The sequence below is a fragment of the Eurosta solidaginis genome, chromosome 1, assembly GCF_040869045.1.
Source record: "Eurosta solidaginis isolate ZX-2024a chromosome 1, ASM4086904v1, whole genome shotgun sequence".
NCBI lineage: Eukaryota > Metazoa > Arthropoda > Insecta > Diptera > Tephritidae > Eurosta > Eurosta solidaginis.
In genome coordinates, this window is record NC_090319.1 from 5,467,691 (window position 1) to 5,487,859 (window position 20,169).

General features: G+C 36.1%; 3 protein-coding genes across 3 annotated transcripts in view; 2 read left to right on the forward strand and 1 right to left on the reverse strand.

The window, feature by feature from the left end:
• The first annotated feature begins 683 nt into the window (after nucleotides 1-683).
• Nucleotides 684-9,804, forward strand: LOC137247068 (arginine/serine-rich protein PNISR). The gene is made up of 9 exons (XM_067778138.1): nucleotides 684-1,248; nucleotides 1,758-2,049; nucleotides 2,105-2,273; nucleotides 2,431-2,631; nucleotides 2,829-2,931; nucleotides 3,195-3,251; nucleotides 5,619-5,722; nucleotides 6,102-6,384; nucleotides 8,484-9,804. The coding sequence occupies exons 1-9, from the start codon at nucleotides 789-791 to the stop codon at nucleotides 9,470-9,472; spliced, it is 2,658 nt and encodes an 885-aa protein (XP_067634239.1). The 5' UTR covers nucleotides 684-788; the 3' UTR covers nucleotides 9,473-9,804.
• A 1,447-nt stretch (nucleotides 9,805-11,251) lies between these two features.
• Nucleotides 11,252-14,415, reverse strand: LOC137247078 (zinc finger protein 420). Its single transcript, XM_067778147.1, has 3 exons — nucleotides 14,133-14,415; nucleotides 13,727-14,079; nucleotides 11,252-12,339 (listed from the first exon to the last, which is right to left on the reverse strand). Exons 1-3 carry the CDS (start codon nucleotides 14,319-14,321, stop codon nucleotides 11,490-11,492), a joined length of 1,392 nt encoding a protein of 463 aa, XP_067634248.1. The 5' UTR covers nucleotides 14,322-14,415; the 3' UTR covers nucleotides 11,252-11,489.
• Nucleotides 14,416-19,895: 5,480 nt separating this feature from the next.
• aurA (aurora A) overlaps nucleotides 19,896-20,169 on the forward strand; it is a 2,098-nt gene continuing 1,824 nt past the window's right edge. Inside the window, exon 1 of the mRNA XM_067791823.1 lies at nucleotides 19,896-20,164. Coding sequence (XP_067647924.1) covers nucleotides 20,081-20,164 — 84 coding nt within the window. The 5' untranslated portion in view covers nucleotides 19,896-20,080. The remainder of the gene's footprint in view (nucleotides 20,165-20,169) is intronic.

Here is a 20,169-nt window from a genome sequence, read left to right on the forward strand (position 1 = left end):
TACTTTCAAACGAGCACTTAATTACATCTCTCTTTAATAACCATATATTTTGGACAATTTTAATTAACAAATTGTGATACTTTATTACCGGGGACGATTGCTAAAACAGGACCAAAACCGTCGGGGGAGGTATTAATAGACGCGTTTTTGCCTCGCTTCCAATAATTCGAATACTTTTTCTCTTCGGACTATTGACAACAGGACAAAACGCGTCTATTCGTTTTTCTTTCCGCTTTTTTGGACGGGTTATTGCAGTCGACCTCTGTTTCAAACTGTTTTTCGCGGAGAACTTTTGAACGGGTAGAAAAATTTAACTCCGGTGTTTGTATTCTTAATACTGAAATAACTACGCGTCCTCAGATACCCCAATTGAAGACTTTTTTATAATTTTCTGAAGGACCCATATGGGTGCACTTAAAATTTCCTACTAAATTCGTTCAAAAAAATTTACCATCACAGCAACCCATATCTGATATTCCGATCCCTTTTTTGCTTCCCTGTGTCGCTTTCGACGAAGCAACCCCGGTAATTTTGACACTTCGTTCAGTGTCAAAACTCATGTTCCACTGGGTTCCACGCTAGTTTGACACTGACCGAAGTGTCAAACTGCCGTGTGTTAGAAAGGGAAAGAAATTGTTTCCCTCTCATACATGTCATACTTGTAAACCTGTACAATGAGATGGCGTATTGCTGAAATACAATTTTCTGTGTATTTAAAAGTTATTTAACTATTTAAGACGTGTTTGAACTAATAGTAAATCAAATTGCTTAAGTGTAAGACTTAAATAATGTACTCAGCGGGTGATTCTAGTAGTGACGGCTTGAGTGGCTTAAATCAATTTGCAGCCATGAGTGGGCCCATAGATTGGGCCGCAATGGCCCAACAATGGATTCAGATGCACGATGCTGGTAGCTTTACATCCGTGCCAGATGCACCACCTCCACCTAATATAAGTAACACAATAAAACCTCCAAATATGAAGGACAATAATATTAAACCTTTGACAACTACAACTGCAACCACAATTACATCAAAAAAATCATTTGAGGAAAAGGGCGAAGCTGATATGGACATGGATGAAGATGAAGAAATTGTCAAAGGTAAAGAATCGCCACCACCGCCAGCACCATCAATGCGACTTGGAAAAAGTAGAGAGCAAACAATTATGCAATCACAGCAACCATGGTATATAAGGCAACAGAATGCAGTTATTGTTCCACCGGTTACAAAAGGCTTAGCTGGAATAGGTATATACAGTATGATTAGAAGTTGTTGGAAATAGAGCACAAACAAAACAACGTCGGCTGCCATGTTGTGTGGTCGGTAGTTGTTTGGACACACTCCGGGTGTATTTCTACCTTGAAAAGCGGGCGGACTTTCCATTAAGGAATCGGGTTTTCGAAAATTTTGGAGGGTTGAGGAGTGTGTACAGATTCCAAAAATACCACGTACGCCTTCCTGGGCCTAACAGTTTTTCCACGCCTTTTAGTAAATGTACAACAAATTGAATTTCCCAGAAAAAAGTACACAGTAAAATACCTAATGCGTAGGCAACCTTCGGCCGCACTTCATAAAAATAACCCTTAGCCGATCGAACACCGGTGGTTCTCTAATGGAAAGCAAACCCTGAAAGGCTTCTCATCGAAAATTCATTTCCTTTAAGATGCCGTTCGGAGTCGGCATAAAACATATGAAGAGAAGCTCAGGCTTAATCTCCTCGAGGTATATAGCGCCTGGTATTTATTTTTTTGGTTAGTTTCAGATATTGATAATACTATGAGTCAAGTAGCTACAGCGGCGTCACAGTGGGGTGCCACTGTGTGGCCACCTCAAATAAATTTACCACCCCCGGCGGCAGCATCCTTATTAAATGTGCCCCTGAATCCGCCAATACACACTCCGGCAACACATATACCATCACTTTTGAAATTAAATGTTCCAAACCCGAACGCTACAAGAATAACTACGCCTACTAATATAGAAGAACAAAATTCCGACGCATCCGTGGTCGATGCAAAAAAGAGAAAAATGCTCCCTGCCTGGATAAGGTATATATCAATAATGCGATAACATATGTTATTACTTTATTTCTTTCATAAATAGGGAGGGATTGGAAAAAATGGAACGTGAAAAGCAGAGGCAATTAGAAAGGGAACAAAGCAAGAAACGATATGAATCAGAATGTAGTGATTCCACAAGTAGTATCATCGGATATGTAGGTACAACTAATATTCCCGCTTATACGGTAAACATGAAATATAATCAGTATGCGGTAAGTTCAACCACACATGCAGCTATTTAATTGCTGAAATTTTGTTTATAACAAATGCACTCTTTCACTAAAAACTCTATAATATATTACATATAAATATGCTAGAGAGAATTTTGAAAGGGTACATACATGTTTTACTAAAAAATCAACTATTTAGGAGAACGATAGATCAGGTAACGAGAACGAGGAGGAAATAATTGATCTAGATGGTATTGTTGCTGACAGGTCAACGCTTAGTAAAAAGTCAAATGAGGACGAAGGAAGTGGTGTCAGTGAGCCAGAATGTGAAGCTGAAAAAACAGTTGAGCCCCGCACTCATACGGGTAGTAGAAATTATGAAGATAGACTCTCGGAAATGGTATGCAAATGTCAAATATATAATTTTTTAAAAAACACGTCATTTTATATTAAATGTTTATACCAAACATTTGTTTGTATGTGCTGTGTTGGCGATATAACATACAAATGTATAAAACATGATGATATCTCGCAACAAAACTAAAACAATGAATCCTCTTTAAAAAAAAAAAATAATAAAATATACTTCGAACTTAGATGATAGTGGTGAGAACAACACTAACTGAGCTCCTTTTGGAAGTTACAAACCAAGAAATTGCAAATTTGGCTCAAGAAGCTATTAATGCATACAAAGCCAAAGGTACGAAATATATAGTTCTTAGTTATTTGATATGCTTATTCCCTTCTAGTATTTTGTGATCTTATTACATTACTGAGACATTGTTACAATGTTGAAATGCATAAAGTATAAGTGATTCTAAAAAAAAGCTTGATTGACTTTGGTCTTTCAATCCTGAACCTATGTACTTGCTATAACATAATGAACTGTATATGATAACCAAATGAAATTATGTACATTTTACATATACTCGATACCTACATACGTATTCGTACAAACAAAAGCATCATCGGTTCAAGTGATCAGTAAAAGCGCACTGTCTTCCATAACCGGGAAATTAGGTAAGTCTACATTTATTGAATGTGTTTAATGTATGTATGTGACCCTTATAGTTCTTTCATCTTCGTTGTTATGGGAATTTGGACGTTATTAATAAATTGTAGGTCTTTGCTTAAATAATTTCGATCAAATATTCACAAATTTTACATAACGCAACTTTTGATTTCTGTAGGTTGATTCAAATTTATGCCTCGATAGATGGTCTATATTTTAATATAACTTTGTCGTTTTTAATCAACTGTTTGATGGGCCACGGTTTTATTTCCTCTGGGTTTTTATATAAAAAACTTTATGCCTGGTGGGTTTCCTTTATCGTCTAATGCCTTTCGGTTCATTTTGTACCTTCCTCAGGGAGATCTGTTGCTTATTTGTCTTCTATATCTGTAAAATTCAATGTCTGTTCGTTTGGGCACTTATAACTTTTGAACCACAACATAGAATGCCATGAAATTTTGTATAGTGACTTAAGGCGTTCCTGGATGTAACTAATAGAATTTTATATATTTATCCTCCAAATAATGAGACAAATAACGTAGTTTATCAAAATGCCTTAAAATAAAATTTTATTACTCTTGTATATATGTTATTGTCAAATTCCTATAATTCCTTGAAGTAATTACATTATGCAAAGTAAGTTGAATAGTGCTTTTAAATTATCATTTATGTATGCATAGTTTTTGTAAGAAATTTTTTAGAATAATAAAACAACATTTGTCAAATAGATTAATTTTCGTCTTCTCCTATTCCTTCCAAGAATGACATGCCACTATAGTTAGATACCACCGGGCGGGGCCGCGAGTTTAGTCTAGTAAAAACATAAAACATCAACGACATTAAATATTTCACTTATATAAAGTAGAGCACTTTTCACAAAATATTCAAAAAGAGAAAGATCAGCTATCCCAAATTTATTTCACCATTTTTGGCGAAAAATCGGGCGGGGCCGCGAGTTTAGTCTAGTAAAAACATAAAACATCAACGCCATTAAATATTTCACTTATATAAGATAGAACAATTTTCACAAAATATTCAAAAAGAGAAAGATCAGCATCCCAAATTTATTTCACCATTTTTGGCGAAAATTGTGAAAAACTACAAATTGACATGCGATGATCATGTAAACTCTATTGTATGCAAAGTATACTATATATTAAGGAACCTTCGAACGTCAGCGGCATTTACTCCTTCCCTTGTTAGGGGAAAGCTTGCGTACAGCTAATTTTGCCGGCTATATGCTATCCCGAACTGGTATACAGTAAGCTGAGCTCGCATTCTGCCCATAAGATCGATGTAGCTTTCAACCACGTTACGCGCTATGTGTTCGGGTTAGACAAATTTGATCATATTTCGAATTGGAGAACACGTTTACTAGGGTGCGATATAGCTGACTATCTGAAGGCTAGAAATTGTATTTTTCTCTGCAGACTTATTATATGTAAGGAACCTAGATATCTTTATGATAAGCTAATTATTCCCAGGTCCTCCCGGACGCATGATCTGATTGTACCAAGGTATAACTACCTTACCTCCTCGCGGCTATTCTTTGCCAATGCCATTCGTACTTGGGACTCGATACCAATGCCCATTCGCAGTAGTATTACTAAAATAAACTTTAGGGAATTTTTATATGCTTATTACCGGTAAAATACATTAATACTCTCTAGTTGATTTGTTCACAAGTTTCGCTATCTAAATAATAATTTGTCTGTGATTATTGACTTCATGCTTTATTTTTCTATATCTGTATTATTTTTTTTGTCCTGTGTTATGATCTTGCCTAGATTTAAGAATTATCTGTATTTTTGCTGTTCCATATACTGTTGTACTATAAGAGATCATAGATCTCATTGTACTAATGTAAATGAAATGAAATGAAATTAGTTGTCGACACATACATTGACATATTATGTATAGAGATCTTGAGAAAGGTAGAAAATGTACCGAAATGCGTAGAAGGATAAGGTAAACTTCGTTTTTCTTAACCACCACCGGGCCCCCTCAACCTTGAACATATGAATTAAATATCGCAATCCTTTGAAAAGAAACACAAAATGTGACTAGTGAACGGGGGCAAATAACGAATATCCTGCCCTATATTATTACGACAACACTATCAGTACGCAACATGTAAAGAGAGAGCATGCAATATCAAAATTGATTCGATTAAATTTTATTTAATGCATTTTGAATTCGGTTCAAATTGTATTCAAAAACACTTTGGCTCTGCTAGTTCGGTCCCCTTTCTCCTTGCTCTCAACTTAAATTGAAAAGGCATTGCAATTATGTACTTTTAGGTTTTAGTAGCCTACAACAACAGTACCAAACAAATTAATTTTAAGCATTCCAACTAGCAGCACATTTATTTTTAGGCTTAGCAGCATACGATGATTCTACAGGTGACGAAATCAGCGATTCAGAAGATGAAGCACGTGCAGACAGTGATAAAAATAATGATTCTGAAGAGGAAATTAAGGTATAAGGAATACATTTGTATATAAAGGCGCTTCTATTGACAAGACTGTAACTAATCGCTCTATAGGAGCAAGTACACGCTAAATGAATTCAAAGCTTTCTCGTGTGACTTACCCGTAAACATTTTTTTTTGCTCCAAATGTCTAAAGCCAGATGTGTTGAAATGTGTAGAATCAGTTGAGAGACCGCTCCTTGAAATATAATCTAATTTCAACTTTCTCGGTAGTAAACAATTTTATTACAGCTGGTTGTCGTCAAAATTTATCGTTTTTATTCGTCTCAATCGAAGCTCCTTTATATGTATACATATGATTAAAGTTTTAATCTTAGCTTTTTATTAATAATAATAGCTAAACGAAAATCTTTTTTCAACCCTTTAGGCATCTATTCGTACAAAACGACGTGCTTTTGCCAAAATTACTGATGAAATTGAGGAACATATTGCCGCTAATGCAGCACGCGAAGAGCAAAAACTAAAATATTATACTATGTTGGAAAACCAAGAACAGGAGCAAAAAGAACAGAGTGACGTTGGAAGAAAGGAGGATAAACCAACCACAATAATGGCTTCTACGTCATCAACAGCCATTACAAACACAGTTAGTAAACCTTACGAAAAGGATTTCGGTGAGACATCTGAAACAAAGTTACAACACTCAAACGGTGCGTTTGTTTGTATTCAATATTTTTTCCAAACACCCACCCAAAATTAATCGCCGTCAAGAAACTTACATCCTCTTAAACTTAACGATGTCAATATATATATACACTAGGGATGTAACGGAAGTGAGTTTACCGGAATCGGAACTTAAAATTTTGCTTTCTTGGAACCTAAATCGGAAGTACAAGTAGGTTAAAAGCTATAAATATTTAGGCTGCAGATGATCGGTGGTTCTTTATAGTGAAAAAATTAAGTAAATAAATAAGTTAAAAATATTTTCGATTTTGCTGAGTTAAATGAAAAAAAAAAAAGGATTGCAGCTGTTCAACCAAACGTATGGTTGGGCACATACTCCTTATTGCTAATATAAAATGCTCGCAATATGTTTTGAATTCGAAATCAAAATAAGGCAGCATATTAAATTTTTGTGATTGTAGCAGCATAAGTGTGACAAGAAAAAACTTAAATTTAGGTACATTCGATTATTGAATACAAAAACAGAAACGTTTAAACAGCAATATATCGGCGCTCTGATGTTTGGGAATGTACCTAGCCTTTTGTAGCAATATAGGAGTATTACATATATGTGGGGCATGATGTATATTTCTTCATAAAACGTTTATACCGATCAACTACCGTTATACATTCAATCCCAAGTAGAAGCTCTGTTACATCCCTAATATGCAATTTTTGTGGCAAATTTTAAGTTTTCCATGCGGAATATGACTGGTTTCATTTTTTATTTCATTTCATTTATTAGTACACCGAATGCGTATGTTTTTCAAAATTTTCATATTCGATGTACTAGTTTTAAGAGCTATAAAATTGAAATGAAACTCTTTGACCGAATACATAACATTCCGCCCGGCAATGAACTTTTTTTTTAAACTAATATCTTAGTTTTCGTGGTGACTAACGGTACTTTGCGGGGGTTATGAGTCGATTCGCTACAAAACAGTCGCAGATTTAAATTAAAAAAATTTATAATTTATAATTATTTTACATTATAAGTTTTTAGCGACCTTTCTTTTTTAAATAAATAATTTTCTTGCCGGCTTGAGGTCCAATTTTGTAAATAAAATTTTCAAAAATTGTTGAGTTTTTTTCGCAATATATTTCGGTTACCTACTGTAACCGTCTTCAGGATTAAACATAACAATATAAAGAAACATAAACAAAATAAAAATAACAATTGACATCAAAACAAACATTCATAAAAAACATTATTTACATACATTATTTTACGCGTCTTCACTGCTCAACGCGGAGTTTTATACTGTCCGTCTGTTTGTTATCAAATGTCTGTAGGAGCTCGCGCAATTATCGCGGAAATGTTCGTGTCGTGTATTTGGCGCTTTACGCTGGTCGGTGCATAAGAATGAACTACAAGACGGACATCGATAATTGCGCGAGCTCCTACAGACATTTGATAACAAACAGACGGACAGTACAAAACTCCGCGTTGAGCAGTGAAGACGCGTAAAATAATGTATGTAAATAATGTTTTTTATGAATGTTTGTTTTGATGTCAATTGTTATTTTTATTTTCTTTATGTTTGTTTATATTGTTATAGTTAATCCTGAAGACGTTTACAGTAGGTAACCGAAATATATTGAGAAAAAACTCAACAATTTTTGAAAATTTTATTTACAAAATTGGACCTCAAGCCGGCAAGAAAATTATTTATTTATAATTATTTTATTCCAGTTATTTGGAATTAATTTGAATTCTCAACGCAAATAAATTCAGAAAAATATAAAATTTCCTTTTAATTTTTAAACTCAAGTCCGAAACTATGCAGTCTCACTATGTTAAGTGCTTTCTACTAGTTTCATAGTAATATAATAGTTCAGATATAGCTTATCCCTCAATTGCTGGTATTTACTACTAATTTCCTACAAAGTAGTAGGACCAGCATTATATTTGGCGCGAATCGATTCGTATTTACTGGGAAAGGCATTCGTATGATATCCCATAATTTAAAAGTTTATTAGAATCTTAGTTCTTAGGCTTTCAATTATGCATCTTTATTAATTTCAATATTTGCACACCAAGCTAACATATTCTTAACCTATACAATATTAATATTTATACTCATAGGCAAACGTCAAAAAGACAGGAACTCGCGTAAAGAACGTACTACTCGCTTCAGTGATAATAAAGATTCAAAGGGAGCCGCTGGTGTTGCATCCAGTTATATTTCAAAAATTACCAATTCCAATATTGGTGGAAATGTGAGTAGTAGTACCTTACTTCCAATAACAGCTACAGGAACCACTATTTCAATGGGAATGGCAACGGCGACAACAACCATCGCGTCATCGCCATCGATAAGAACGTCGTCCAATGACAGTTCCCATAAATCAAATGCCCCGATTTTTGACTCTACCCTTAATAAAAATTTATTATATGCCGCTGAGGCTGCATACGAAAAGGCAACGAGAAGTCGAGGTGTAAGTACTAAACGATCTTCTGTATCACGGTCCGAAAGAGAACGTAGTCATCATAGCAGTCATTATGATCATAAAGACCACAAGAGTGATCGTTTTAGGGAAAGTGAAAGGTACGAAAGGGAACGCAAACGTGATCGCTATGATGAACGACGAGATAATAAAGATAGGAAAAGTTCTCATGATCGTCGCGATGACAGCCGTGAACGTAAACGTAAAAGTAGACATTCAAGCGATGAAGATTATCATGATGATAAACATGAATCGCAAACGTCAAGTGATACCGAAAGCTCAAGTTCATCGTCATCAAGTACTTCGCATACTTCAAGTCGTAACAGTCGCACATCTACCACGTCAAAGCAACGGTATGAACATGAGCATAGTCGACATGAACATCGTGACGAACGTAAAGATTGTGATCGAAGGAGCGATCGCAGTCGGACACCGAGCCGTAGCCGTCAGCGTAGTCGTTATCATAATCAGCGCAGTAGCAGTAAACGTTACTCCAGTGCTGAAGATGATTATGATAATGACAGTCGCTATCGGCACTCATCTTCGCGACGCCATTCATCGAGAAAACGATCGCGCTCTAGATCACGTTCAACATACTCATCTTCATCATATAGGCGCAGACATTAAGCGAAATGTTGATATAATGTATGTAGCTTTTTTCCAGCAGAAGAGAGCAACTTTATCACTTTTTTAGTTAGCTTTATTTTCATTATCTTAAACTCTTTTCGCAGGTAGATTATAAATGTTGATTTGCTTTAAGTTCTTTTCTGCTTTAGTAATTGAATATACATATATAAAGTAATAAGAAAGAGAAAAGATTTTAGCAAGGTGTACTGATTGGATATGTCAAAATATTCCCATTAAGTAATAGTACATCAAAATTATGATGTAACTTATGCAAAATTTCGCTTTAAATATAGCTATAACATTTAATAACAAATTGAAAAAGGTACTATTATTGTTTGGATATGATTACCAACAAAGAAGAAACTCAGAAAACGGCTTGTTGTTGCCAGGTTGCATTTAAGACGAAAAGCACTAGTCGAAGGTTTAGGTAAGTATTGCTGATAGTGACATTTTAAAGCTAGCCTGGCTGCCGTTATAACTTGTATCTGTTAACTGTGTCACCATGAAGGAAAGTAGGATGTTGAAAGTGACAAATAAAGAGCGATATATACATATCTTGCACCATACAGGACTAGGTTTCTTCTAATTGATTTGCCATATCTGGAAAATCGTGGATTATTACTCGGCGGTATGATCATTCACAAGCTCATCTCGGAAAATTTTGGCAGAAATAGTCCCCTGCCTAATTGGTGCTCACGTTACAATGGTTTAGATAGATAGATGTTGTGAGGTTAAGCACTGCGACCTATTGGTCTATTGTGCCCTCATTCTCTTTACAACACTTCATCCAAGCAGTTCTCTGAGAAAATCCAGAATGGTTCTCGGCTTCAGAGAGTGTATGTGACTTTTCTAATTTGGATGATCCTAGGATCCTAAGTCTTCGTCTTGCGACTGCCTCACATTCCTTCAGGGTGTGTTCTGCAGACTCATCTTCGACATCACAGAATCGACAGAGGCTACTAGCTGATATGCCCAATTTATGCATATGGCTCTTTAGCCTGCAGTGACCTGTGAGTATACCTGTTAAAATCCTAAGGCTACTTTTTGGGAGGTTAATCATAGCCTTATATTGCTTCGAGTTGTACCCTCCTATTAGTGCCTTTGCCTGCCGAAGTCCTAGACTTTCGCGCCAGTTTTGTTCTCTGAGGCACGCCTCCTTTTGTCTAAAGTACTGCCTTATTGTATGCGACCCTATTGGCACCATAGGCTCGGGTCCTATTGGCTTTACGGCCGCTGCCAACCTGGCAAGCTCGGCCGCTCGCTCGTTACCATCTACTCTGTGTCCAGGTACCCATGCCAGACGGATGGTGTTATTGACTCCTAGACTGTTTAATCTCTCCACGCACTCAAGGACTGCTGATGATTTAATTTCAACTGAAGATAAAGCCTTGAGTGCGGCTTGACTGTCGCTGAGTATAATAATACAATGGTTTGTATAACTGATTAACTTTGAATGTTCGTTCGCTGTTAGGTTTAGCCTGTTATTTTAATTTTTTTCTTACGCAATTCGATGTCAAATTTGTATAACATATTAATTTCTTTGTAAGTTCTTTAATTTTAATTACTGCTTTATAATTACACGCACATCTGTTCTATTGCAATAATTAGTCGACCGCTTTGTGTTTGCGTTGACTTTAAATAAATAAATATACGTAGTTGTTCGTATCGATTCACGGCCCAACATTGAACGGGATAACCAATAACGTTGTAAGTGACGATCATAGCAGACATTATAAATTGAAACAGATTTAGAAACTTTTTTTCATTTTTCGATATACCTTCGATGTAAACCTTGGTTCAACTATAATAATAATTGAACCATGGATGTAAACTAATTATATGTACAAAGCTTCAAATTTAATTAAAACTAGATTAATAAATAATACCATGGAGAGACTGTAGAAAAAACATAAATTGAAAAGAAACATTTGTTTTAAGCGACCAAAGCGTTTATGTAAATCCACATTAATAATCATCAAGACATGGAGATCTTTCTTCAGTCATTTGGGTTATTCAATCATGAAGTAATTTCAAAGTTGATGGTCTTGTTCAAACGACATTTGGCATATGGATCATCTTGCACATTACCAGGTGGCGTATGATTACTCGCCATACGATGAGTCTTAAGTGCAGTACCACTTATGTAAGAATCACCACAAACGTTACATTTATAAGGCTTTTCCCCGGTATGGCGCCGCATATGAATGCGCAAATCATTGGATTGTGTAAAAGATTTTTCGCATTCTGAACATTTGTACGGTCGTAGTCCTGTATGTATTCGCATGTGCCTTGATAATTTATTTGGTCGTATAAATGACTTTCCACATATGGTGCAAACATGCGGTCGTTCACCGGTATGCTGTCTCTTATGCACAACTAAATCCTGTCGACGAGGAAATCCTTTTTCGCATTCATCACACTTATAAGGCTTTTCTCCTGTATGACGTCGTATGTGTATTACTATGCTAGCTTGAGCAAAGCTACGTCCACAATATGGGCAAATTTCACGCTTATAAGTTTTTTTATTTTGTGAGTTTGTATCGTGTTCTAGATCACCATCACCGGAATGCATTGCACGAACGTGACGTTCAAGTGCAAATTGACGTGCAAAAGTACGTGGACATAGTTCGCATATTATTGGCTTTTCCTCGGTTGGCTTGGGCGCCACAGCAGCGATATGCTCAGCAGATACATTTGTGTGCGCAGTTTTTATATGCTTTTCCAATGTCATATTTCTGGCAAATACCCGCTGGCAGTGTGGGCATTTCCGCCAGTGAGATGTCACAAATGTTCCCAATCGTGATCCGATCGATAACCCTTGACTTCTTTTTGTACTGTTGCTTACTTTTTCATCTGTTGATATAGTGCTTTTGTAAGAAAAATAAGTAAATTTTAATTTACACTAGTTTTGTCATTGTACCCAATTCTATGGAAACTTTTACAACTTGGTATGGGTTACGCATAGAGCATTATAGTCGGAGAGGTTGCATCAAAAATATGGCATAGTACCCACTCCCAAGTTTAAAAAGCGGAACACATGGGACTTTTCTAGATTTTTTTTTTCGAATGTATTATATCTAATTATGAAAATATCAGGTATGAGTATACGTCTAATCCGATAGCACGACGGATATGCTGAGAGCCCAGGTGTGTCCGAGCTGCTAAATAATAACAGCAATATTGCTAAAGTGTTATATAATTTATGAAATGATGCCGATACTCAGGCTGATAATGAGCTTAAATAGCGCAGTTAAAAATGTGTTTGTTGCATTTGATTTGCTAGTGATGATCAATAGGTTGTCAACATTTCATTCAACGAACGCGCGACGTTGTCACAGCCGCTCAAGCTTTTCTGGGGAGCGTGATACTCTGTCATGAAAGTAGGAGTGCTGCAACATTTGCAGCTCGATTACACTCGTTATAAAGTTTGTGGGAACACTCTGACCTACCTATTGAGATTACGCCGCATTCATGAGGGTATGTTCCACATTGATGACAATTTGTGATCGGTCGCACCTATTGGGTGGGGCGAAGCACTGCTACAACAACAACAGCAGGTGCCATTTGATTGACCTGATCTGCATCCGGCAAAGGACCATCAACATCGATAACACTTCCCCAAGGCCTTCCGGGAGTGTTCTTATCTCTACAACAATAAAATAACCCCGTAATGGGCAGGCTAGTTTTCGAAGTATTACGAAGTTATGAGTTAACACAAAAAATGGGGTAATTCTTTACTTTAGCTCACAACTGCTAAAACTCGTCCAAAAATATCGGTAGAGGTGTTAAAAGACGCGTTTTGGACCTCGAATCTGACATTTTATTTCTGTAGAAAGATATTTCTAAAAAACTGAAAAATGGACCAGGAGCGCTCCGAAACCGAGGGTGGGATCAATAGTATTTTTGCGCAGAACACCTTTCTGTATTGGCGGACTTCGGCCACGCTTATAAAAGTTTAACCTTGGGTGGGTCCAACACCGGTTTGGAGACGAAAACTATATCCGCGCAGTTCTTTTGTGGGTTATACAAATCATCAATATTACAACAACCACATGAAAATTTTCAATTTTTTTTTTCGGACTCGTGGTCCTGGGTTCAAAACGCATCTTATGACACCTCTTCCGATATTTTTGGACGAGTTTTAGCAGTTGTGAGCTAAAGTAAAGGATTAACAAAAATGGCATTGTAAATGGCGGTATACTGTCCCATAGAATTGACGTAATATTATACAGTTATGCACTATTTAAAACGAACCTTCTTGCTTTAACCTGATCTACTTTCTCAGATTGTTGAGCAAGGCTACAATTATTCGCATTCTCGTCGGGCGAGCTTTCAATAGCCTGTGCTAGATCCTTATCATCCTCATTCTCGGCCAATAAGCACACACCATCAATAGCTTCGCAACTATCATCCTTTATATTTGGAATTATAAATACTCCTGTGCTTGGTTTTTCTTCCTTGGACTGTGTATTTTGATATTGGCCAAGAATAGATTCCGAACGTTGTATTGTACAAATGAAATCATACGAGTTCAAAAGTTTATGTGTACAATCACTGCAAATACGAGTCGGTAGCAACTGCTCAGGGTTTTTACTTGAAGTCAACATCTAGAAGATATGGTGATTTAGTGACTAACTTAACGCATTTTCATTATTTTTACTTGGATATCAGTGGCACGCAAAATTTGTATATACAAATTTCTTAAACAAAGTATTTCATTTCCGAATTCTACTTCGTCGTCGAGGGAAGTTGAGTCTTCACTTTCATGTAAGCAAATGCGGCAGCATAAATTATTTAATTTTACAACAGTCCTAGGAGCTTCCATCATTGACGAAAAGGTGCAGGACATGAATCTTTGTGTAAATTTGAACTTCTGATTGGCAAAGAAAGAAAATGTATAATTTGCATTATATTTAAAATTATGAGAGGTGGGAAACTTTCCACAAAAATTAAACATTTATCGATAATTTCTGTTTGTTGAAGGTCAAACCACAAATCATATGATTTGTGGGCCCAAACATACCTCGTGTTCCAATGGTATATGAACCAGATACGGATAGAGATCTAACATGCAAATGCAAAAAAAAATGTGAACCATGAACAAATGACTAAGTCAATGTGCACACGAGGCTAGGCGTCATAGACGCGTACAAGATATTTTATATAGCTACAATTTCTCTACGCCTCAAGATCTGCACACGAAGCTACTTTCGAGCGTCGCTACAAAAAGCAAACAATTATTGAAAATATAAAGAATTAAATTTCTTCAGCTATATCCGTCCCCGAAACCAAAGGAAATTAGGTATTTAAGGTTATTTGCATCCCCGTGCCTTTGTAAATTATGAAAGGCAATTTTAAACCACCGCGGACTAGAAAATAGGGTGATTTCTAGTTTCCAACACTTTTTAGCCTTTTAAACGCTTCAACAATGTCTAACCAAGCTGTTATGGTGTTTAATAATCTTTTTCGCTTTGGTAATATACATTTCACGCACTTTTATTAACTAAAGTAACATTTTTTTTAACTAATTACACAAATTTGCATACAAAAAAATGTAAACAAACATCTTGTTCTTCCTTTTTTTCAAGCGTACGTACGCTCAGCAACCAACATGGCTGTACGCTTAGCTGCACGAAAATTTCATGCTTTGTCGCGTTCATGTAGATGACGCCTCGTATGCAGCTCTCCATTCAAATACATGTGTTCGGCATCAAAGCGTACAAATTTCGCCTGCAGCGTCTATGACGTGTTCAAGATATTTCATATAGCTACAATTTCTCTACGCCTCAAGATCTGCACACGATGATACTTTCGAGCGTCTCTACAAAAAGCAAACAATTATTGAAAAAAATAAAAAATTAAATTTTTTCAGCTATATCCGTCCCCGAAACCAAAGGAAAATAGGTATTAAACGTTGTTTGCATCCTCGTGCCTTTGTAAATTATGAAAGGCAATTTTAAACCACCGCGGACTAGAAAATAGGGTGATTTCTAGTTTCCAACACTTTTTAGCCTTTTAAACGCTTCAACAATGTCTAACAAAGCTGTTGTGGTGTTTAATACTCTTTTTCGCTTTGGTAATATACCCTTCAAGCACTTTTATTAACTAAAGTAACATTTTTTAACTAATTACACAAATTTGCATACAAAAAAATGTAAACAAACATCTTGTTCTTCCTTTTTTCAAGCGTACGTATGCTCAGCGACCAACATTGCTGTACGGTTAGGCCAAAGAGGATAGATATATACATATCTACATATACAGTATGACGTCACAGTGCGAATTCGGGCCAGAAACGGGTAAAACACCATTCTTATGTAGCAATTGCAACACAGTTGCTGCAAATTTGGCTGCGTGACTGCGCGAACAATTTTTCGGCAGAATATGATAGGGGGTTTCAAATAGCAAATAAAAATGTCCATAAGCTGTGACAACTCGGCAATTCAGGATATGGGAAAATTATTTGCAATAATTTATATGAACAATGGATGGAAATTTTTAGATTATATTGCTAATATGTTAGTGGACATTTACTAGGCAATATCTGTGCATGTTTATTTGCATTTTTTACTACCATATTAGTACTTTCATACAGGCTTATAAATAGTTTGGTATTATTTTAAAGGAAAAGTGCGGGGTTATGAAAGTAGTTATGCTCGTCATAATGAATACCCCCAATATGCATCGAAGTTGGAATTTATAAAATCGCAAAAATTTGTCTTGACGATTTCATCAAATGCCATGTTGCCAAATTGCAAAATTCTATCATCAATTTGGGCAAATTAAGAAGAAGCATCTATGAATGAAAAATCAAGAGGAAGCTAGTTTTCAGGATTTTGCGATGTACATACAAAACATGAGCATACATATGTACATATGCATGTGTGCTTGTGCGTATGGTTGGTTGAAGGGAATTTTGTTTTATTTTTCAACATGCGAATATAAAAATATTTCTTAGCTTACATATGAACATAGATTTGTACATATGCTTGTGCGTAAGAATAATTTTTGTTGGAAGTGGTTGATTGAAACAAAGTTTGTCTTTTATTTGAACATGTGAATGTACAAACATTTGTTAGCTTATGCTTAGAGCAAATTTAATTATTTTATTTATTTAATTATTTAACAAACTTTTTTACAATGTTGTTTTCAAAATTCATATACATTTATATATAAATGAACTGCTTTTAAAACACAAGTTCAATTTATTGATAAAAGTATACTTATTTTGTTATCAATGTTATTACTGTTATCACTCACAAAACACAACCCTTGGCTTTTGCATATTTATGACACACATAATTACATATGTACATACGTGTGCCACATGCCACACACAATGTCTTTGCACAAATTTCACTTCACTTCACTTATGTAGTTTTCTACACTTTTTAACCACTTCACTGCACTGAACACAATTATTATTAAAATAGTAAACATTTTTAACACAATTTAACACTTTATTTTAGAGATTTACACAATTTTTCACTTTTTCACTGTATTATTGTTTTCATTTTTACTTTGTTTTGGCTGCTTTGACATTTTGCAGAAGTTGCAGCCACACTCAACCAAAACTCAACTTCCACTCAGACAATTTTTATTTCCCCACACCTCGCTGTCAAATTGCGGACAAGATGTGAAGGCAACTGGCCGACTATCTCTCGGTTAACATCGAGTAAAATTTCTTTCAGCGATCAAAAATTTCTGAAAAGAAACGAATAGCCGATTGACGTCTCTTATTATATCTATCCTCTTTGGTTAGGCAAGGTGCACACGAGGCTACGCGTCATAGACGCTGCAGGCGAAATTTGTACGCTTTGATGCCGAACACATGTATTTGAATGGAGAGCTGCATACGAGGCGTCAGCTGCATGAAAGCGACAAAGCATGAAATTTTCGTGAAGTGAAGTTTTTCGGTTTCCTCAATTATCGTTTTTCTTTAAATTTTGACTTGTTTTCTAAACGGTCACAAATTTAAATTTCGTAGAAATTTTTTTTTCGTTGCAATTCTTCTTTTAAAATCGGGTCTTGTATCTAAAAATGAAGTGCTTTGTGAAGGGATGTGTAAATTCCTATGAAAAGGACAGCTCCGTCCAAAGTTGTTTAATTATTACATCGAAGCGGCCTTTTCCACTCGAACAAATTACCATTGCTTTCCACGCCGATTACTTGGCCATTAATGAGCTATGCTGTAAAATTAACAGATATCTCCTTAGCTAATTCTTCAGCGACCATATCCTCGAAATGGACCACACAAGTTTTGGAAATATTAGACATCCACGTCGATGGCATTACGCTTCCAACTGTCCTACGCCCGCAATTTTGGAGTGCGACTTCGACAATGACCTACATTTTGGCGACCATGTAGCCGCAATTGTATCTCAAGTTCAGAGCCATAGGAAAGTCCTCAAGTCCCTCGATGGCAGCACTTGGGGCAAAGACAAAGAAACGTTTTAGCTACCTTTGGAGCAATTGGCCAGCCGATTCTACGCTACGCGTCTCCAATATGGAAACCGAGCATAAAAGAAACACACTGGAGGCAGGTCTGTCAAAACACCGCGCTCACAAGAAGCGGAATAGTCCCGATAAAGGAGAGAAACGAAACGAGGAACAAATAATTTCTGTTGAAAGCTCAGAAACTTGGCCATCCTAACAGACAACTGATGGAAGGGCCCCGCCTCCCGTATCTTGTTCATGTACCATTGGAACACGAGGATTGTAACATTACAATGCCTGCGAACTAGATTACTTTTTGTCAAAATACCACGTTTAAGGGCCAATTAAACTTCCTTAACCCTAACGCCATAGTCATAACCATACTTTTACTTATCCATATCAAATTGGCATCAGTTATTGGTGCCTTAACCTAAAAATCGTGAAAATTTCATAAAAATGAAGAAAACGCAAAAAATTACAAACATATACCACAAATAATAAGTCTCCTAGTCAAAACGTATCCAAAACAATAAAAAAATTATACAAAAAGTTAATAAATTCACCAACTCAAATATTTTTAGGTTATGGATATGGTGAAATACCAAAAACCAATTGGTTGGCTATGATATGGTTATGGCTTTAGCGTTATGGTATGGCACCATTAATCGATTACATTGATTTCCATAAGGTTGGTACGATCAGCTGTTTTATCTGGTTATGGATCAGTCACCATTAATTGTCCCTTTAGGGCCAGTTAAACTTCCTTAACCCTAACGCCATAGTCGTAACATTACCCATATCCATAACCATCTCAATTGTGATCGATTAATGGTGCCATAACCTGAAACAGCTGACATTTTCATAAAATGAGGAAAACGCAAAAAATTACAAACATATTCCACAAACAATAAGTCTCTTAGTCGAAACGTATACAAAAAAATAAATAAAATATACAAAAAATTAATAATTTCACCATCTCAAATATTTTTATGTTATGGATATGGCGAAAAACCGAAAACCAATTTGTTTGCTATGATATGGTTTTGGCTTTAGCGTTAAGGTGTGGCACCATTAATCGATTACATTGATTTCCATAATTGCAGTCATCCAGTGAGTTTTATAGCTCCGGCTCACGCTCAATTCTCACGGAAATGCTCTGGATCATTGGGAGACTTGAGAAGCAGATGTCGTGAAATTTTTGCCACGTGAAATGTGATAAGCAGATGTCGCCGCTGTTTTTCATTGAACTCATACGGCGAAATGCTAAGCAGCGACATCTATTTTTGAAAAAGTAGGTTTATTAAAGGCAGCGTTGCCAAACTAAAAAGAAGTAATTAACAAATTAGTCATCATCCGGTGGCAAAATCCTGAGCCAGATAAATAATTTTGCATGTAAATGCAACAACAACGATTTGAGCCAGATAAATACAGATAGAAGTCTGGTTCAATTTGTGAGCCAGATAATTTGTTAATTACTTTTTTTTAGGTTGGCAACGCGGCCTTTAATATGCCTACTTTTTTCAAAAAGAGATGTCGCTGCTTAGCCTTTCGCCGTATGAGTTAAATGAAAAACAGCGGCGACATCTGCCTATAACATTTCACGTGTGCGAAAATTTCACGACATCTGCTTCTCAAGTCTCTCAATGATCCAAAGCATTCCCGTGAGAACTGAGCGTGAGCCGGAGCTGTAAAACTCACTGAAAGACGGCAATTATCTGGCTCACAAATTGAACCAGACTTATATCTGTATTTATCTGGCTCAAATCGTTGTTGTTGCATTTACATGCAAAATTATTTATCTGGCTCAGGATTTTGCCACCGGATGATGGCTAATGTTGGTTCGATCAGCTGTTTAATCTGGTTATGGATAAGTCACCATTAATTGGCCCTTTTCTCTTTGATTTTGTGCTTCCAATTAGAGTACCTAAACCAAAGGCTTTTATGTAAATTCGCCTTTAAAAATGTTGTAGTGGCTATCCTGCTTTATCGACTACACTTTGCATTGCGCTGCATTCACACATTCCATCCACATAGAAAGGCTTTCAAAAAGGGCTGTTATACGCACATTGCATTTTCAAACGGCATTTTCATACAATTTTGTCTGTAGTGATTTTATTTCCAGAAAAATATTTTTATTGAATTTGTGTCTGGCAGCAACTTAATAATAAGAGAATGTACAGAAAGCCTATCAGCGCTCTCAATGGTAAGGAAAACCACATTCAGTCTGTAAAGCCATTTCCCGCACCGCCACAGAGACAGAA

Bases quoted from the DNA above. Each gene is read 5' to 3' on its own strand.
- LOC137247068 (XM_067778138.1), top strand. From the start codon at position 789: ATGTACTCAGCGGGTGATTCTAGTAGTGACGGCTTGAGTGGCTTAAAT. The intron at 5,723-6,101 runs GTATAAGGAATA...TCAACCCTTTAG, and splicing joins ATTCTGAAGAGGAAATTAAG to GCATCTATTCGTACAAAACG. The intron at 6,385-8,483 runs GTGCGTTTGTTT...TTATACTCATAG, and splicing joins AAAGTTACAACACTCAAACG to GCAAACGTCAAAAAGACAGG.
- LOC137247078 (XM_067778147.1), bottom strand. From the start codon at position 14,321: ATGTCCTGCACCTTTTCGTCAATGATGGAAGCTCCTAGGACTGTTGTA. The intron at 14,080-14,132 runs GTAAAAATAATG...CATATCTTCTAG, and splicing joins TGCGTGCCACTGATATCCAA to ATGTTGACTTCAAGTAAAAA. The intron at 12,340-13,726 runs GTTCGTTTTAAA...TTCTTACAAAAG, and splicing joins GATCAGGTTAAAGCAAGAAG to CACTATATCAACAGATGAAA.